This window comes from Podarcis gaigeae, assembly GCF_964106915.1.
Source record: "Podarcis gaigeae genome assembly, chromosome: 3".
NCBI classification, from domain to species: Eukaryota; Metazoa; Chordata; class Lepidosauria; order Squamata; family Lacertidae; genus Podarcis; species Podarcis gaigeae.
Genome location: NC_139680.1, coordinates 19,300,691 through 19,321,715, shown reverse-complemented (window position 1 = coordinate 19,321,715; position 21,025 = coordinate 19,300,691). Strand labels below are relative to the sequence as shown.

The 21,025-nt window shown below is 43.9% G+C and overlaps 1 protein-coding gene and 1 long non-coding RNA gene across 2 annotated transcripts; one reads left to right on the top strand and one right to left on the bottom strand.

Annotated features, from left to right (window-relative positions):
- Positions 1 to 8,147: 8,147 nt before the first annotated feature.
- On the bottom strand, positions 8,148 to 12,660 carry RHOB (ras homolog family member B). Its single transcript, XM_083730884.1, has one exon. It carries the CDS (start codon positions 10,437 to 10,439, stop codon positions 9,849 to 9,851), a length of 591 nt encoding a protein of 196 aa, XP_083587010.1. The 5' UTR covers positions 10,440 to 12,660; the 3' UTR covers positions 8,148 to 9,848.
- Positions 12,661 to 18,309: 5,649 nt separating this feature from the next.
- Positions 18,310 to 21,020, top strand: LOC310840764. The gene is made up of 2 exons (XR_014562107.1): positions 18,310 to 18,967; positions 18,998 to 21,020. It is a non-coding gene; the product is annotated as an uncharacterized lncRNA (long non-coding RNA).
- The last annotated feature ends 5 nt before the right edge of the window (positions 21,021 to 21,025 follow it).

The following is a 21,025-nucleotide window of genomic DNA, read 5'->3' as shown; positions in this document are numbered from 1 at the left end:
GGTGTGACCAAGCGTGGGGATGTTTGTGGCCCTCCAGATGTTGAGCTATGACTCTCATCATCCTTGACTACTGATTATGCTTCTTGGGGCTGATGAGAGTTGAAGTCCCACAACATCTTGGCTACAGGTTCCAATCCTTGCCCTTGTTTCAGACACAACGCTTAAAACTAGAGTTTCCCAGCTGTTTTTGTACTACAGACCCCACCATCCCTAGCCAGCAGGACCAGCGGTCAGGGATGATGGGAACTGTAGTCCAAAAACCCTGAACTAGAGGAATTCACAAAGAGCAAAATAATTATTTACTTAGCCAGGAAGGGTCTCTAGATTAGCAGCAGGGAGATTTTACCACCACATCTAGTTTGGCAGGCAGAGAGCTAGTGCTTGCATTAAGAATCACCGCTTCTATCCTGGAAGGGGAAATGAGGAAGAGAGAGGGCAAAGTTTAGTAGTCTGGGCTTGGTTAACTCCAGTTTATATTCCTGCCCTGTTAGTGCTCTATGTCTGGGACAGCCTTTGAAGACTTCTCAGAGACTTAAAGGTCCAGACAATGCAGAATATAGCTGCTAGCACTGGGATTGAGCGTCATGATCTCATTATATCTGTGCATGGTTTCTGCTCACAAATTAAAGTTTTGGTTTTGGTCTTTCACGCTCATCATAGCTCAGGACCACAGCACAATGCCTCCATATGTCCCTACGAATACAGTATGCTCTTCAGTGGAGGGTCTCCTATGGGTGGCCCTGAAAGGTAAGGGGATGCGGGTGGTGCTGTGGTCTGAGCCTCTTGGGCTTGCCAATCAGAAGGTTGGCAGTTTGAATCCCCGCGATGGGATGAGCTCCCGTTGCTCTGTCCCAGCTGAAGCCAACCTAGCAGTTTGAAAGCACACCAGTGCAAGTAGACAAATAGGTACTGCTGCAGCGGGAAGGTAAACTGTGTTTCCATGCGCTCTGGTTTCTGTCACAGTGTCCCGTTGTGCCAGAAGTGGTTTAGTCATGCTGGCCACATGGCCTGGAAAGCTGTCTGTGGACAAACACCGGCTCCCTCGGCCTGAAAACAAGATGAGCACTGCAACCCCATAGTCATCTTTGACTGGACTTAACTGTCCAGGGGTCCTTTACCTTTTTTACCTTATGGATGGCTCTGTCATCTGTGGTGAAGAGGTGGGACTACCAGAGAGCAGGGTCTTTGTGATGATGGTGGCATTCCACTTGTGGGAATGCTGTGCCCAGAGAACATACACCTGGAAGACAACTTATTGTCCTTTTGGTAACAGTTAAATACCTTTTAAGAAGTTTTTAGCCGACCTAACCAGAGAGTCCGCGACCAGAAGGAGGAGGAGTATCAGGAAGAGTGGATTAAATTTAATGATTATTTAGTTAAATACGTTAAGTTAAGTTAAATTAACTGAAAACAGCTTGCAGATACTTAATTGGCTTAGGATTTTATTTATGTTAAGTGATGAATTAATATGTTTAATTTCATAAAGTGAAGATTTAAGGATGTTAATGTCTAAGTTAAATTTTATAAGAATTGTGATTTGGGAAACCCTTAAAAGGATATGCAATGAAATTCAACCAATGGAAAGTCACTTAACAAAGTTAATAAGTGTAATTTTCAATAAGGCTATGATTTATGTTTGTTTGTCTTATGTGTTTGTTTGTTTAAAATATTGTGAAAACTAATAAAAAAATTTGGGGGAAAAAGAAGTTTTTAGATTAGAAGCCAAGAGGTGGTATGCAGATGTCCCTTCTTTCATTCTACAAATCATATCTCCACTGGTGTGCACCCTGCATATGCATATCTCCTTTTTAAGTGAAATATCTTTACTTTTAAACAAATCAGTGCTGCTTCTTTTTTTTAACGGAATGACATTCCTTAAAAAAACAGTATCACTGAGTGCACTGATCTTAAGTGCTTGGCAGCTGCACGCCCAGGATTCTCATGCTTCAGTTAAACCCTGGAGAAAGACTGTGTGAATTAACTCCTCCCATGGGAATTCATTGAAGTCAGGAAGTGCAAGCAGAGGCGGAGGCTACACAGTAGTGGAAAATGCATAGCGGGAGGAGAAACCACTCGCACGAGCCTCTGGCCCTTTGCAATGCTAAAGAAAGCTCAATCTTGCTCCCAGCAAAAGAATAATGAAATTCTAAAGTGCCCTTCAAAAGATGCAGGAAAATAGAAGCCTCTTTCATTGATGAGGAAGAAATTGTCAAACTACAGTTCGTGTTCTGCTTACACTTAACTTTATAAAGAGTTACTACAAGAAGAACAGTAGTGCTCCGACATTAGAAAAGCCTCTGTTGGCTCTTATCGTCCTGGTGACTAGAAGATGTCGAGTAATATCAGGCTACGTGGGCAGATCTGAAGTGGTTTGCTTACCAGCTACTGGAAAAATGGATTTTGTGGCTACATCAAACTTAACAACACTAAAGTTGCATGAGTTCTATACAGTGGTACCTCGGGTTAAGAACTTAATTCGTTCTGGAGGTCTGTCCTTAACCTGAAGCACCACTTTAGCTAATGGGGCCTCCTGCTGCTGCTGCGCCGCCGGAGCACGATTTCTGTTCTCACCCTGAAGCAAAGTTCTTAACCCAAGGTACTATTTCTGGGTTAGTGGAGTCTGTAACCTGAAGCGTATGTAACCCGAGGTACCACTGTAAACCCAAATGTCTAGATTGTTTAAGGCAGTCAAGTGCAAAGAACTACTGCTTTGGGGGGAAACTGCAGGTTTTGTTCAGGGAGTGTGATGTGCCTGTTTGAGCTCACCAGCATTTTAAAGCTTCTTGTTTTTTAAAAAAACACCTCATTTAAAAGAATCCTGCTTAAAATGCACCAAAATGTACTAGAATCTTGATGCTCATTCTGGAGGTTACACCAAAACACACCTATAATTCCAGGTGGTAAGCAAACTGCTCTGTAGTCACTATTTGAACTCCACCCCTCTGCCCCTTAAGTTCCACATGCAGCTCTGAATCGGGTTAGAGACACTGCCATGTGCTGACCAAGATCCCAGCGTCATCCACCCAGGAATATACAGAAGATTGTCCCTGTACTGGAATGTGGATATTCCTTGAAGGAAATAATAATAATCATCATCATCATCATCATCATTTATTATTTATATCTCACCCATCTGGCTGGGTTTCCCCAGCCACTCTAGGCAGCTTCCAACAGGATATTAAAATACAATAATCTATTAAACATTAAAAGCTTCTCTGAGCAAGGCTGCCTTCAGATGTCTTCTAAAAGTCTGGAAGTTGTTTTTCCCACATCTGGTGGGAGGGCATTCCACAGGGCGGGTGCCACTACCGAGAAGGCCCTCTGCCTGGTTCCCTGTAACTTGGCTTCTTGCAGTGAGGGAACCACCAGAAGGCCCTCGGAGCTGGAGCTCAGTGTCCGGGCAGAACGATGGGGGTGGAGACGCTCCTTCAGGTATACTGAAGAGGACAAGTGTCTTACTAAGAGACGAGGACAAGTGTCTTACTATGTCCCTTGAAGACCCAAGTCTGCTCTCCATAAAATTTTCAGGGACACACAAGGCTTCAGCATGTGGCTTCTGAAAACATAGACCCTTCCTTTATTTGTTCTGTCCAAGCACTGGCAACGAAGACCTTCATAAAGGAAAGGAGATGCCTTCTCCCAGATGTTCCAGTACACCTGCCTGCCTCCACATCACATTCAAATGTTTCTGGGAGGATGACTACAAGAGATTGCACCATCTGAGGCAGAAGCCATCCACCCATGCTCATAAGAACATAAGGCAAGCCTGCTGGATCCAGCCAATGGCCATCCTGTCTTCACAGTGGCCAAACTGATGCCTTGGGAAGTCTCCGCCCATCTCAGCAGCTGGCATTGAGAGGCACAATCCCTCTGGCAATGGAGGTAAAGTATATCTCTTCTTCTTCCCCCACTCCCAGCAGTGGACAAACAGTGAGTCTTCCTTAAGCTACTCAACAACTTCAAATCACTGGAGTGCAAGGGTCATAAAACCTGCATGAGAGAATTTTGCTGGAAACAGAATATCGAGTTTGGTCTAAGATGATTAATGTATCAGTTCAGTTATGTAACCTTTGTTAGCCAGAGCCACTGAAAAAAGTAACATGAGGAAAAGACACTGTGTTTGGAAGAAATACAGTGGTACCTCAGGTTAAGTACTTAATTTGTTCCGGAGGTCCATTCTTAACCTGAAACTGTTCTTAACCTGAAGCACCACTTTAGCTGCCGCGCCACCGGAGCATGATTTCTGTTCTCATCCTGAAGCAAAGTTCTTAACCTGAAGCACTATTTCTGGGTTAGCGGAGTCTGTAACCTGAAGCGTATGTAACCCGAGGTACCACTGTAGTGTGTTAAATGTACATTTGTCAAATCAGAGGCCTAATTACTTTTCTAGATCAGCACAGTTGCATTTGAAGGGAAACTTTACTCATGGAAACTGTGAAGGCCAATAGTTTGAATTTTCAGAGTATGCACAGGGTTTTGAGGGGGTTTCTTCGTCAACATATCCAGAAATGCCTTTGCTTGCTCCTCACAATATAGACAGCAAGACTTATGGGAGAGCTGCAAAGAATAAACACACACAGTTTTTAGCTTTCAACTGCTAATCCATTGCCACTGTATTAGCATCGTATCTTAAAATACTGCACATCTAAATTTACACAGAGGGAGAAGCAATGCCACTTTTTGCACGGTACAAAAAGCATTTCACAATTCTTATTTCATGTCACTGAAGCAACCTTGCAAAGCAGGTTCAACTGAAGGGGTGTGAGCATTGCCTAAGGCTCTCTGAAACCCTTCCAAAGGCCAAGAAAAGACCTGGACCTGGACCTTCTCCAAAGCTGAAGAAATCTATCCGCCGCAACACGCTCAACCATAATGTGCCCCAATCCCCCTATTGCTTCATGGAGCGATGAATATTACGACAGTCTTCTTCATTTAAACTAGACTAACACAGACAACAAAATGATTTGTACTCCTTGGTAGGTTTGGAATAAACACCCAAAAACGTATTTGTTGAATATATGATAGATAAGGCAATGATATGTACAATTTTACAATATGCAGAAGATTATATGTGCAAAGAAACCGGAGAAAGGAGCTGAGGGAAGTCCTGGGGGGGAGGGGATAAAAAGGGGGGAAATGTAAATAGGTATATTGATTGATAATCTGGGTTTTGTGTGTGTGTGTATGTGTATACACATACACACAAACACACGACTAACACATGTGTTGGCAGGAGGGTGGGGGAGGGGGGAGAGAAGCTCCTTTTCTCTGTGGGCAATGTGTATTAAGTGGCCAGGCCAGGATTAATAACAATTGTCCCAACTCAGTTCTAATCTTGCAAAGGAAGTATTGACCCTGAATGGCAAATACACACAGCTAGCTCATTGGGGTCCCAATGAGTCCTGCAGAAAAATCATCCAGATACACAGCACTGCTGCATACAAATCTTCCTTGTTGTTGTGGAGTGGGAGTTACTTATTGCTGTTTATTCAATTTATAGCCTGCATTGTTTGCGTACCTAAATAGTAGCTTATGGGCTTGCTCAGCTAATTTCATGGCAGTTGAGGGGAGCCCATACAGGGTATAAGGGTAAAATCAAGCAGCTGATAAGGTCTGCAGCCCTTGTCACCAACAAAACACCACCTGTAGTTTTTCACCATGGACCCTGGGCAGATTATTGTGGGGGAGCATGCTGGTTTCATCAGACCACTCAAGGATTCCATTCAGTTGAATTTTCACTGAGATCATGAAGCGAGCACAGCACAAATCCAACATATCAGCTTCAAGGGTTCATTATGGGCAACAGAAAAACAGATCCTATCTTAAATTAACAACACAAGCTGCCCATTAGAAACCTATTCTGGCAACACCTCCCAAATTCTCTTGGTCTTCTGTGCTTCTTGTCCAGATCCGTGCATATCTAGCAGGATTTGGTATCCCAACATGACCCGATTAATACCCAGAGATACATGAATGTTAAATTCAGAGTACCACTCTGAAGAGTTATGTGTATTCATTTAGGTTGTAGGCTAATGTCATCGGAGCTTATGTTGGCAGTGCTGAAGTCATCCTTTGTATCACATCAGCAGCAATGCCCTTTTATAGAACCATCTGCCAACGCCTTTGCCTTCCAAATGACAAAATCCCCCTTGCCCTTCACAGAAAGAAGGGGAAAAAACCCTCTGTAAGTTGTATAATTAACTCATATCAAGAGATGCATGTGATTGGCTGGGAGGTTTCCAAATTCCTGCCAAAATTAAAAACAGTTAATGTCAACTTCTCTTGAGTTTCTTCACCAACCTGCTGGTGTTGCCGGACTACAACTCCCATCACCCCTAAACACTGGCTATTCCAGCTGGAGCTGAAGGGAATTGAACATTCAGAAGGTGCCGGGTTAGGGAAAGGGGCTGCTCTACCCATTCTCTCTCCCCCAAATAAAAGCTTCCAGTTGCTTGTGTGATCATACAGAATGGACTTTGTTTTAGCAGCTCTGTAAAAATCAAACTTCCATGTATATTGCAAGATGGTTCTGTACCTAAAACAAAGGGTATTTACTTTTTTGAAAGAAAGGGGAGTAGGATCTGAGAACTTCAGGCACCCTTGACCAACCTTCAGGGACCCACAAGCCACTTGGGTGTGACTATCCCACACTCTCTTGCATTAACATAGCCCCCCACCATGCACATCAGCTGAGGTTATGACCCTTCCCCCAGCTGATGTGGGCTACTTGATGAGAGGCCCATGAACTGCAAGAAGATCAAACCTATCCATTCTGAAGGAAATCAGCCCTGAGTGCTCACTGGAAGGACAGATTGTGAAGCTGAGGCTCCTCCTCATGAGGGCTACACTCATGAGAAGAGAAGACTCCCTGGAGAAGACCCTGATGCTGGGAAAGATGGAGGGCACAAGGAGAAGGGGGTGACAGAGGATGAGATGGTTGGACAGTGTTCTCAAAGCTACCAGCATGAGTTTGACCAAACTGCGGGAGGCAGTGGAAGACAGGAGTGCCTGGCGCGCTCTGGTCCAGGGGGTCACGAAAAGAACGACGATGTGATGACTAGGGACAGGGCAATTTGCATCCTCATTAGGGTGTTGGGTTCTGCCCTGCCCTGCCACTGAAATTGGTGGGGCATCGGAGGTCAGAAAAAATTGCTCATGGGGCCAGACCAGGCTCCCAAACTAGGGTTAGCCACCTGCAACCTACAGGAACAATTTGCAAGTGACTTGCATTGATACAAGCGGGATGAATTCAGATGAAATCATTTGGGTTCAATTTGTTTAAAAGCAGCAACAATTTGGAAAACTATTTCCAGAGGTTTGCTCTAGTGAGATGGCATCTTCTTGATTTGCTTCTTCCCACTAGTATTGTAAATCAAAATAGATCAGCAGGTTATGCCAGCGTCGCCTGGGATTTATGTTTTCTCGACAGGGAGGGCAAAGTGTAGCAAAAGCCCATGCCAGTGAAGCTCACATTCACACACTACTTTTAGTTAAGCTCAAGTCGCCAGGAACATATGCACAACAGCAAAGCGGGTAATGTCAAAACTCGTAAATCTTTGTCAGAACAAGAATTCTGCCTGGTTGGCAACAGCCCCATATCAGTCCTGATCTCATCAATGTCTGCAGCTCCCATAGCACTTTGCCATTTACGGCATGTAAACAAAAGTCAGCGGGCTTTAGGACCCAGAAGAGGCACTGACTTCACCCCAGCAGGACAAAGGCTTTTTATGCTTTTCAGCTGCTTGTTATAGAACTAGAGATCAGCCTCAAATACTCTCTCTCTCTTTTTTAAAGCAGCTTTCCCCTCCCCCCATAAAAGAAAGAAAACTCTCCTTTAGTGCAAGATACTCATAAGCTTAGCACAGCCCACAAAACTGCAACTCTGCATGCATTTAGGCTGTTTAAATCCACAAAGTCAATGGGATTTAAAACAATTCACTGCACAGCATTTCAATCTGTCCTAAAGAATAAATGCTTCTTCTAAGGGTGCCTCACTATTACAGTTGGGACAGAGTTCTGCAGCCAGAATTATAAATATATTGTCTCAAGAATCATCATCAGCTTCACTTTTTAAGCCTTTTAATGCTTTTTTAAATCCAGGACCAGGATTCATTACACCTCAAAAAAGTGCAAAGAGCATTTGTGAGTGTAGTCATAGAATTTTTTTAATACTTTACATTAAAAAAACCACCTGCATACACAGCTTATATAATTTTAATGTAAACTACACAGGTCTTCTCTTTTTAACCAGGTTGATTTAGTAGTGTGTGTGTGTGTTGTTTTTTTAAGAGTCTTTAGTACCACTTTTTAAAAAAAAATTGTAAAGGGGAAGGGAAAACTAAAGGTGTTCTCCGAAACAGAAGTACAGATTATTCTTGCACAGGCCTACAAGTTGCCCTGTGAAAATAAGTGTACTGCTATTTTAAATGAGCCCAAAAGAGTGCACTTAGTACTATATTTTTTTTAAAAAAAAAACTTTTAAAAAGACAAGTAAATGTCACAAGACGTTGTTCCTACTTGTTTTTTCAAGGCAACCAAAAGGAAGTTACAGTGGTTTTACTTCTTTGTAAATCAGTAACACAGAAAACAAAGTTGGCACAATTGAGTCAAAATTAAACATTTTCAAGCCCCCTCTTGATCACCAGCTGGTGAAAGTGATTTAGGTGCTTAAATCATGACATCACCAGGGGTGTTTTCGAAGTGTTTCGCTGGAAAGTGCTTAGTTGATTTGTGCTCAGAATGAGGTTTGAGGTTCCAAGAGGGCGTTTTGCAATGCTACAGTGTTCAGATGGAAGATCAGCAAGTGCATAAAGTGTTCAAAATTAAAATTAAACAAAACAAAACAAAAACATCCTGGTTTGTGCAAAGTAGGCTCTTTTTTCTTTTTTTGCAAAGGAAGATAATTTATTTAAATAAACCACAGGGAAGCATTTGCTGACTCAAAAAGTAAGGGGAGGGGAGGGGAAGCAAGAGGGAGAGAAGGCACCAGGCTCATGAAAATTGTCAACCCACGTCCCTTTTCCCCTGCTCCAACCCCCAAACTCATTCTGCTGCCTCTCCATACCTCCAAACTCCTTTCCTAAAAAACCATCACAAGAACAAACACTGAGGGAACAGAGGCAGGCAAGAGAATAGGCCACAATTTCCCCAAACTGAAATATAACAAGTCTCCAGAGAGACTGTGGCCCAGTCCAGTGTTAAATAAGTCACACTATTTCAGTATTCCGGTTTAAACGAGAGAATATTTTATATGTACACACAGCAGAGATCCCTCCCCTCGGAAAACCACCACCCTCCTCCCCTTTTCAAAGCCTCAAGGAAAATACGAATTCACAGCAGGAGATTTGGGCGTGGGAGAGCGGGGAGAGAACGAATCTGTCCAGCACAATGTCTCTTTGTAGAGTTACTATCCGTTCAGTCCTGGGTGGGGAGACACCTCCATAGTCTTACTATAGCCTCCATCACAATGGCTCGAGAAATGGATTCCCATATTTGGCTTGGCGATGGGTTTGCAGTCCTCCCCAGCAAGGAAAGAAAGAAAGGAAGGAAGGAGCCCGGTACATTCAAGTCTCACAGTAGCCCTTTTGGAAGGCGGGGAGAGTCGTGGCCTCTCAGTGTCAGCAAACAGGGCGATGCCTTGGCGAGGGGTCCGCCCTCTGCGAAGATGATCAAGGCCTCCCCGTGTCCCGTGGGGGGTTCACACATGCTCCCGCGCCCCCTTCTAGAAGCATGCATTCCGACGGCACCCACCCATCTCTTCCCCCGGGTTTGTCCTGCGCGCGGCTCTCGGCTTTCCAGCGCGCCCCTCCAGAAAACTGCCCCTTCTTTGCGCCTTTTTGAGCGCGCCATTATAGCACCTTGCAGCAATTGATGCAGCCGTTCTGGGTGCCGTAGCGCTTCTGCAAGGCGGCTCGCGTGGCCGTCTCGAAAACCTCCCGCACGCCTTCCTTCGTCTTGGCTGAGCACTCGAGGTAATCGTAAGCTTGGATGCGGATGGCCATGGCGCGGCCGTCGTCGGTGCGCACCGGCTCCTGCTTCATGCGCGCCAGCTCGTTGCGCACGTGCTCGTCGTTGCGCAGGTCCTTCTTGTTGGCCACCAGGATGATGGGCACGTTGGGGCAGAAGTGCTTCACCTCGGGCACCCACTTCTCCGGTATGTTCTCCAGGGAGTCGGGGCTGTCAACCGAGAAGCACATGAGGATAACGTCCGTGTCCGGGTAGGAGAGCGGGCGCAGGCGGTCGTAGTCTTCCTGGCCGGCCGTGTCCCACAGCGCCAGCTCCACCTGCTTGCCGTCCACCTCGATGTCGGCCACGTAGTTCTCGAAGACGGTGGGCACGTACACCTCGGGGAACTCGTCCTTGCTGAAGACGATCAGCAGGCACGTCTTGCCGCACGCCCCGTCGCCCACCACCACCAGCTTCTTGCGGATCGCCGCCATGGCTAGCTGCGCCAAGCCCGCGCGGTTATACTGCTCCAGCAGGGAAACCGCGGCGACCCCTTCCCCGCGATCGGCAACAGCCGTCTGCTCGCGCCTTCTGCAGGGCACCGTCGCGAACCGACGCCGGGAGAGGCTCGCCTGCGGGCTCCGGCCTTGCCGCGGGAACCGCCCACTTCGCCACGTCCAGGCGGGGCAAGTCTATCGGCGGCTCTCCTCCACCGGCTTCTTCCGATGCGCCGTCGAGCTGCTCTTTTCCGCTCCAAATCTGGACCGGCGCAGCCCTTTTCGTCGCCGCCTGTTGCCCGACGACTCCGGAGAAAGGGTTCAGTGGAGGCAGGCAAACCCTCGCAGGAAGGAATCTGACGCAGCTTTGCTTTGCCGAGCCTCCGGGCCGCGATCTGTTCTGCAACAACGACGCGCGCCTCGCCCTCTGCGCCTTCCAACAAGCGACTGCTCCCGTCGACTTTATTCCATGGCGCCGCGGCAACTCGGGCTGTGGTATTTAAAGGCGCCGGCTACTTTCTTAATATAGCTGGCCAATGGCGACGGAGAGGGTGAGGTCATCCTTTCCCGGGAAGCCCGCGATTGGCGGCGGGGACTGCAGGCGCTTGGGCGGGGCTAAGTGCCGAGTGACTGACAGCCAACAATAGGAAGAGGGCGGAGCCCTTTCTGCTCCGGAGTGAGGCGCTGAGATTTGCAAGGAGGGGTTTTTGCAGGATGGGGAGGGATCCGGCAGAGCTAGAAGCGGAGACGGCTTCTCCCTTTGTGTTTCTAACCTTCCCCGTCCCTTAGGAAGCGCCCCCAGTTCCGACGAGCTCTCCGCAGGGCTGGAGAGTTTTCTTCCAACTTTTCTCCACGGTAAAGACATTTTTGCCCCTCTGATGCAACAATGAAACTGCTAGCATTTCAACTGCTAGCAATGAAACTTTAGCATTTGCAAAGCTAAAGTAGGGTACGGTGTGGTTTGAAATCGGATTGGGGGGGGGGACTGTATGTTTAGATTCTGACATTGCAGGGGGTTGGGGTCCCTTCCAATTCTATTATTCTTTGCTTGAGAGGTGCGCAGCAGCTGTTGCTCCATCATTGAGAAAAAGGGTCGTGAAATGTTGCTCAGTTCTCCATAAGCTGTTTTCCAAACACCTCTCGCTGTGTGTGTGTGTGTGTATTTGTACACAAGCTGCAACTGGTCACTTGTTGCCAGGCGCAACACCGCCGAAGTCAAGGAGGTGGCCCTGAAACTGCCCAGTGGAAGGGAATGAAACTGCTGTGGCGTAAGTGGTGCGTTGGCAACTGGGATTTATTGAGCCGTTTGACAGGTTGGTGAATCGCTCATAGGTTCTGCTCCCTGCCCAACACACAACTTCCATCATCATCTTGTCCTGTCATTTTCTTTTGTTCTGCAAGTGTCAGAGCTGATGGCAAGGGGGTGGGAGAGAAGCAACATTTCCAGGAAAGCGATTGTGTCCTAATAAGAACCTAAACCTACAAGAGCAATAAAAATATTCCCATCGATTTGCAGCCCATGTGGCTTCATTTAGAACACGGAATGGCAATGAAACCCAATCTTCCGCACGCCCCCCCCCAAATCTTCTGCCTGCATGAGCAGCAAAACCTGGGGCAGGGGCACACACCCCTGTCACCAGATATCATCACTGCAAACCACAGAGCAGAATTAACCATGAAAGATGTGACAAAATGAAACTCAGCTGTTTGCTTATTATTTCCAGAGAGGTCAGCTGAGGAAAGGAGTTTCCAAATCTTATTTTTATTTTTTACAGTGCCAGAAAAGAATATGTTTCTTGAAGAATGACTAAGCCTTAAAACAAACAAACTATCTGAAAACCCCACCCCCACTTTTTTACAGTTAGTCGGCATTACATTTATTTATTTATTTATTTAGCAGGAAATTAATATTTAGATAGTTAGTTGGGTTTTTTTATACCGCCTTATATTTGTAGATCTCAGGGCGGTTCTACTAAACAATTGGTGAAAGTGTGTGATTCAGTGTTTGTTTGTTTTTGGTGTGTGTGTATGTTGTCTCCATAAGCTTTCAAGCAGCTTACAGGTTTGCAAATCACAAAAAAACCCTAACTGAAACATAAAGCCACAGTGTGTTAAAAGTTATTTATCTCATATAATACACTAAGCATAAATTAAAAATTAATTTTAAAGATCAAAAGATACTGTCCAAAGCTTCATTGAAACGGATCGGTTGTCCATCTCTTTTTAATGGAGCTCCTTTACTAGCCTAGAACACATCACTGTAAAGTTTCTTGTCCTCAAATGTGTTCTGACATCACAAAGGGGATGGGATTTTCTCCCAAGTATATCTGCTGTACAGGAGGGGGGGCGGGGGAGACCTCTAGATGTTGCTGGACTGACTCCCAATACATTTCCGAGCACAATTCAAAAAGTTGGTGCTGACTTTTAAAGCCCTAAATGGCCTCGGTCCAGTATACCTGAAGGAGCGTCTCCACCCCCATCATTCAGCCCGGACACTGAGGTCCAGCACCGAGGGCCTTCTGGCAGTTCCCTCACTGCGAGAAGTGAGGTAACAGGGAGCCAGGCAGAGGGCCTTCTCAGTTGTGGCACCCGCCCTGTGGAACACCCTCTCATCAGATGTCAAGGAAATAAACAAGTATCTGACTTTTAGAAGTCATCTGAAGGCAGGCCTGTTCAGGGAAGTTTTTAATGTTTGATGTTTTATTGTATTTTTCATATTCTGTTGGGTGCTGCCCACAGTGGCTGGGGAAACCATAACTTATTATCATCATCATTTTTATTTTTATTATCGCAACTCCCATCATCCCTGACAATTGGCCATGCTGGCTAGAGCTGATGGGAGTTGGAGTCCAACAACATCTGTAAGCACAGGTTTCTCCTGTTATGTTGTTGTTGTTTAGTCGTTTAGTCGTGTCCGACTCTTCGTGACCCCATGGACCAGAGTACGCCAGGCACTCCTGTCTTCCACTGTCTCCCGCAGTTCAGTCAAACTCATGCTGGCAGCTTCAAGAATACCGTCCGACCATCCTCTGTCGTCCCCTTCTCCTTGTGCCCTCCATCTTTCCCAACATCAGGGTATTTTCCAGGGAGTCTTCTCTTCTCATGAGGTGGCCAAAGTATTGGATCCTCAGCTTCAGGATCTGTCCTTCCAGTGAGCACTCAGGGCTGATTTCCTTCAGAATGGAGAGGTTTGTTCTTCTTGCAGTCCATGGGCCTCTCAAGAGTCTCCTCCAACACCATAATTCAAAAGCTCCTGTTATACACCTGTCTTAATGTAGACCCCTAGCTCCTGAGGCTCATGTAAATAAAAGCAGCATATTTTGAAATGTAGCAGTCTGAAAGTTCTATCATCTGCTTGCTTCCAAGGCAGTGTTGGGAATATATAGTTTGAAAACCCCTTCTCTTCTTACTACAAAGCAATAAAGGGCCTGGCTGTCTCCTGCCTTTAGCTGCACTCTTACCACCAACTGCAACTCAGGTGAGTTCTCTTTGCAGCAATATATATATATATATATATATATATATATATATATATATATATATTTGCTTTCGTAGATTTTCACGGGTACAGGAATGCAGGTTTTGGTGTCCTCGGGTGTCTTCCCGTGTAAAAGTTGGGGTGTCTAGGCGACCTCGTCGAAACGTCGCCTAGACACCCCAACTTTTACACGGGAAGACACCCGAGGACACCAAAACCTGCATATATATATATATATATATATATGGTCCCCTGCTGAATTTCTGCATGTAAGTCTGCTGATAAAGACACAGAAGCATGGCAGGTTGTGGGGGAGGGGGATTAGCAAACCTTCCTGTAAAGATTCTCCCGTTCCTAAGAAATAAACCAGTTGATCTGTAGAACATTTACTGCGCATATATTATTATTAAGACCATCACAAATCATGCCTCATTTTCAAAGACAATTTTGCTTGCTTATGGGAAACCACCACATAGCTCAGTTGGGACAGCATGATGAGACTCTTAATCTCACATTGGACAGAAGATTCCTACATTGCAGGGGGTTGGACTAGATGATCCTTGGGATTCCTTGCAAATCTGCAATTCCATTCTGTGACATATTTTCATGTAGTCTTACTTAAACTAGAAGTATACAAGAGGAGTTAATACTGTTGATTTTTGTTGGAGTTTACTGCCATCTTGTGGTCTTACGATTTTATATACAGTATATGTTGGAAACCGCCCAGAGTGGCTGGGATAACCCAGTCCGATAAGCTGGGTACAAGTATGATGATGGTGATGATAATGTCTGGCCTGATATGAGAAATTACAGGAACATTGGAAGCTGCCTTATAATTGAATCAGACCAGCAGGCATCTAACTTAGATTTGTCTATACCAGCAGGCATGTGGGTGGTGCTCTGGTTTAAACCACTCTTGGGCTTGCCGATGATAAGGTCGCTGGTTCGAATCCCCGCAATGGGGTGAGCTCCCATTGCTCGGTCCCTGCTCCTGCCAACCTAGCAGTTCAAAAGCATATCAGCGTGAGTAGATAAATAGGTACCACTGTGGTGGGAAGGGAAATGGCATTTCCGTGCGCTCTGGGTCTCGTCACCAGTGCTTTTTTTCTTAAAAAAAAAAATTTAGGGGTACTCTCAATTTCCTACTCATATTGAAATACTGCCCCTCAATGATGTCAAACTTAGAGTCACAAAATGTTTAGGGGTATGTGTATCCCTGCGTCACCCCTGAAAAAAAAAGCCCTGGAAGAACGGTAATAAAATGAATAAATACACAAGGGGTGATTTCTGGTTTTCCACCATTCAGCAATATAGGCCCAAAGAGGCAGATAGGTAGATTAGACAGCTAATGCTCATTAGGTACAGGAACAACGGAAGCTTGACTATAAAGGAATAAATTTCATTTTACATACTTGTAAAAAGCTGGACATAGATTAAAAGCCATATTGCTTTATAGGTTTGGATGAGAGTTAAGTTTGGATAAAGTAAAAGTAAAAGTGGTTTCTAAAAATATGGTAAAATCAAGGATTTTGTTGATAAGATGTTTGAGAAAGGAATTAATGTGGCTTTGGTAAAAAGACATTAAAGGATTAAGTAAAAATGAATTGATGAAAGAGAGAATGTAAAGATACAGTATGTTAAAATAAATTATTAAGATAAAAATTAGGTTAGAAGGATTTGCTGAAACAACAATTTAAATTAGAATACAAAAATGGGAGGTGCGAGGAGGTTCAAGGAAATAAGTAAAGGAAGAAAGTTATGTAAAGGTTTGATTTGTTTCTTTTTTCTTTTTTCTTCTTTTTTATGATTGTATGTTTTCTATGTTTTTTTAAAAAAATTCTGTTTTCCCTTTTTATTGTAACCTTTAAAATTTTGAATAAATATTATTTTTTAAAAAATAAAAAAATAAAAGCCATATAAGGAAACTTAGTAGTGTCAGTTGAGTGCTGGTGGTTGCTAGGTTGCGGAGGTCCTTGTGACATGCCCTTCATTGTGACACCTCCCTCTGCTGGCTCCTTGGTCACTAGGGCTCTAGAGGCATAGCCATTTCCTTTGGTTTCATCATTCAGCGAGTGAGAGAGAAAGTGGATGGAGATGTCAGTAGACTTTCTCATCAGCATCTGCATTCTGTGCTGATAATGCTCCCTGACAGTCTTAGGGAACATTTAAAATATTAAGATCAGGAATGATTTAAATGCTTCAGCCAGCCCTTCTGGGCATCTTTCTGACTCCACCCACTATTTTGTAACAGTGAAGGGAAGTGAGTGTGGATTCTGCTTACACTTTAGGAAAAGGAAAAGTAACAACATATCACGCCTTGCAAAAGGGCGTTCTTTTTAGGCTAGCGACAAAAGAGTCACTTGGTAACTCGCCATGGGAGCATTAAGAATGCCCTCTGTCTTCTTCCCCTTCCTGCCTCCCAGGGCCCATCTTTCAAAGGACAGCCAAGGTACAAAACCCTTCAGCATGCTAATGCTTCTTCTATAGTAATATTAGTATTTGGTATTAGATGTTTCCCTTTTAAACCACCCTTCTCCACACTAAGCAAACCCATCTCTTTCAATGAGATGATGAGAATTGTCTTATACTATCCGGAGGGTGGTATTCTGGCTACAGTATTCAAGCACTCTCTTCACAGGATACCCATTATAAAATGCCAGGAAAGTGAATTCATTTTGAGCTTTGAGTCCTGAAGGCCCAAACCAGTTTAGGGATGTAGATCAGGAGAGTACTGTGAGTCCCATTTCTCACATTTTAACAGGCCTTCTCTGCAGTGACTCCCCGTCTGTGGAATGCTCTCCCCAGGGAAGTTCGCCTGGTGCCTTCATTGTACACCTTTAGGTGCCAGGCAAAAATGTTCCTTTTTAACCAGGCCTTTGGGTGATCTGATTGACATCCTATGCCCTTTTAAAATGTGTTGGGGCTGAACCTGGATTAAAAGCCAGATAAGCAAACTTAGTAGTGTCAGTTGAGAGCTGTGTCAGTTGAGTGCTGGTGGTTGCTAGGTTGCGGAGGTCCTTGTGACACACCCTTCATTGTGACACCTCCCTCTGCTGGCTCCTTAGTCACTAGGGCTCTAGAGGCATAGCCATCTCCTTTGGTTTGATCATTCAGCGAGAGAGAAAGTGGATGGAGATGTAAGTAGACTTTCTCAGCAGCATCTGCATTCTGTGCTGATAATGCTCCATGACAGTCTTAGGGAACATTTAAAATAGGGAGATCCTAAGGAAAAGCAGGACATTCCAGGATCACATCAGAAACTGGGACAGCTTCTGTAAATCGGGGACTGTCCCTTGAAAATAGGGGCACTTGGCGGGGTCTGAAATTTCTCCTATTCCAAACTCAGTGCTACTGATGGTACAGAAAGTCAGGGATCTCAGATCTCCGCCTTCATGAGAATGAAGCTCTTCCCTCAAAATCCTATACTGGCCAGACAACAAGAATCTCTTATGCAGTGCTTTTTTTCTATATAAAAAAAGTGTTTAGGGGTACTCTCATTTTCCTACTCATATTGAAATATTGCCACTCAATGAGGCCAAACTTAGATTCACAAAATTTTTAGGGGTATCCGTACCCCTGCGTCTCCCCCAGGAAAAAAGCACTGCTCATAGTCTTCCATGCACCAGAAGCGGTTTAGTCATGCTGGCCACATGACCCGGAAAAGCTGTCTGCGGACAAATGCCGGTACCCTTGGCCTGAGAACAGAGATGAGCACCGCACCACATAGTTGAATTCAACTGTACTTAACCATCCAGGGTTCCTTTACCTTTACCATACCCTACATCTAGAACCACTAGGCTTCTCTTCCTGGTGTGTGAAAACTCACTAGGTTACTGTGCGCATGTTAAGGATAATGGTTTAATTTTCTGAAATGGGGTTGTTTACTCAGGTTAAATTACTGTGTACTTTTATCATGGGGCTTTTTCTCTGGCAGTAGCTCTCATGTGATTGGCTGACTTTGAGTTATATGACAGAGGCATTCCATTCTGTTGTGACTGTTATTCTAGTAGCTGTCATTTTTACCTGTTTTTCTGCTTCTCTCTGTGTGTGTGAGGAAAAATGTCTGCTGAGGCAGACTTCTCGGGATACTGCTGAGGACAGTTTGTGCTAGTGTGATCTGTCTGAAGTGAAAGAGACAGAGGAAGATCCCTCAATATAATAAATAAATAAAATAAAAGTTAATAGGGAAAAACCTGTGCAGGAGCTCTCTGCAAGGAACAAAGTGAATAAGCACAAGGTTGCAAATATGTTCTTTTCAGTTATATGTTTATGAAAGTTCTTTTTGAATATAGAGAGTCTGGACATTGTACAGTGGTACCTCGGGTTGCATACGCTTCAAGTTACATATGCTTCAGGTATATAACCCAGAAATAGTGCTTCAGGTTAAGAACTTTGCTTCAGGATGAGAACAGAAATCGTGCAGCAGTGGCGCAGCGGCAGCAGGAGGCCCCATTAGCTAAAGTGGTGGTTCAGGTTAAGAACAGTTTCCGGTTAAGAACAGACCTCCAGAACGAATTAAGTTCTTAACCCGAGGTACCACTGTATAGTCTTTAGAAAGAAGTTATCAATCACTTAGAAGAGCTATTTAGCTTCCTAGCTGTAAGCTACTCTGTTACTTTACATATCAACAAATACACACACACACACACACACACACACACACACGAAAAACCGCCAGGCTCTGTCTAGTTGATGCTCTATTATTTTAATTATTGTTTAGGTCACCTGATAGGACAATATCCTTTGTTAGTAGCTTACAAACATATAATGGACAAAACACAAATCCAATAAGAAACACAGTGTGAAACAGCATATGAAGCACAGCTTCAAACAATGCAATACAATAAAGGCAGAGAACTCTATAAAGTGCTTTCCTGGCATCACCTCTTGATTTTATGAAAATAAAAGATCCACTTGGTAACCCCTCATTTGCACATTATTCAGAGCATGGCGATAGAATTCTGGATTGCACTGCTTCAGCCTGGGTGAGTAGCAGGGTGAGTCATATCTTTGAATGCTGCCTCATGTTAAGAGCGCAGAGAGAAAGGTTTTGAGTAGCTGGGAGCAGTTTGCTAAGGAAACTTTCCTAAAGATAAACCTTCCTAAAGATGAACATTTTTTAGACAATGAGCATTTATAGAGTGGCAAAGGTAAAAGTTCTTCCTTTTTCAATCTAGCACCCTTTTCTGGTTTTTTTAAATGTATTTTTATTTTGTACTTTTCAAGTGTATACATTTCACTAATTTTATACATTTCACTAATTTTACAATCATTTTGACATTTCAAAACTTGACTTCCTTCCTCCTCTTTCTCTGGTTCCTTAAATTTGTTTTTAGTATCTTCTGCATATCCAAATTAACTTAATTTGCTCATTTATTCATCTTTAAATATATACTCTTATGAAACTGCAGATTATTACAATAACCCTGCCAATGTTTTTATCTGTTTATAATATATCTGTAAATATATAATAAACCATTTCCATTCTTTTATATATATAAAAATTGTTACCTTGATTTCTTATTCTTCCGGTATGCATATTCCGTAAGTTTTTGTATCTACCCCTTTCTGGTTAATGTGTAGATCAACTCCTATTTACCAGCATAGCAAAAAGATTTGAGTCTGTTCCCATTTATTAAGCTAGGTGAATCAATATTTAATTTACACAATGTAATGCTAAATTCATGGCCTAAACTAGGAAAATACTAGGGTTGGTTTTTTAAAACGTTTTTTTTTTATTTATTAAAAAAAACCACTCTAGGTATAATAGGAAAACATATAATATTTCTCCAGGCAATTGAGCACTGTCAGGCAGAAACAATGCTTTCATCAATTCAGTTTTGTTCTGTACTTTTCACTGTTCCAGCAGTCCCTTCAGCACATGACTTCTGACTTCAAAGACAAGGATTAGTAGGTCTGGTCAAAATGCTTCTCAGCAGTGTGTTTTGATATATCAGCCAAAGGGTTATAACACTGTCACAGCAGAGAATCTATGCAACCAGCCTCTTTGGCCCCCATAAAGGGAGCCAAGATTCTTGAGTTGTATTCTACCCAGAGAGTATATTGACTCAGTTAAAGAACCACTAGAGCTTTGTCATTAATTCAGGTGACTGAAAGGAATATATCAGTGACTTCAAATCATGTTACGGTCTCCTCACAGAGAACTCAGTTACATTAGTTCCCTTCCCAAATTCATTTTGTTGTTTTTATTTGACTGTAACCATCTTGGCATCTCTATAGTGGTACCTCAGGTTAAGTACTTAATTCGTTCCAGAGGTCTGCTCTTAACCTGAAACTGTTTTTAACCTGAGGCACCACTTTAGCTAATGGGGCCTCCTGCTGCCGCCACGCCGCTGGAGCATGATTTCTGTTCTTATCCTGAAGCAAAGTTCTTAACCTGAAGCACTATTTCTGGCTTAGCGGAGTCTGTAACCTGAAGCGTATGTAACCTGATGTGTATGTAACCTGAGATACCACTTTAATCCTCTTTGTCCCAATGTGTTCCTCCGTGCCTTTGCAAAATCCCAAACACGGCTACACAATTAATCTTATGCCTTTGTTCTTCTCCGCCACCGGCTTACGTCTTCTTGGCTTGCTCCTCAGTCCTCATTTGCTGATTTCATTTCTTATGTTTTGAAGTTCCCAGGACATTTCCCAACACTCTGTAGCTTCACCCTCCTACACATCTGCCTACCTTCTCTGCGGTAGCTAATACGCCTCCCGACTGTTCTCCTGGGACCATATGTTTAGCAAAGAGCAGAAATGCCTTGGCATAAGCCTAAGCTACCCACAAGCACTCGTGTCATGCCAGTTTGCAGAAGAAAACTCACATGAAGAAGCTTTTCAGAGTGACAGATGCATGTGTGTAGGTAGTGGCAGGAGTTAGGCCAAAATTTGTACAAAAGTGTGAAATGGGAGCTGTTACAAACACCCTCTATGGAGGTCAACCTCATCAGTTCCCGTTTACAGATTCAAGAACAGCCGGCATATGCTTAGAAAGTTTCTTTTTTATTATTTACAAATGGTACGTTTCTATGGTAAGATCTGCATCTTCCCCAGCAGAAAACTATCAAGCCATTAAATACGAAACCTTCCCTTGATTTCT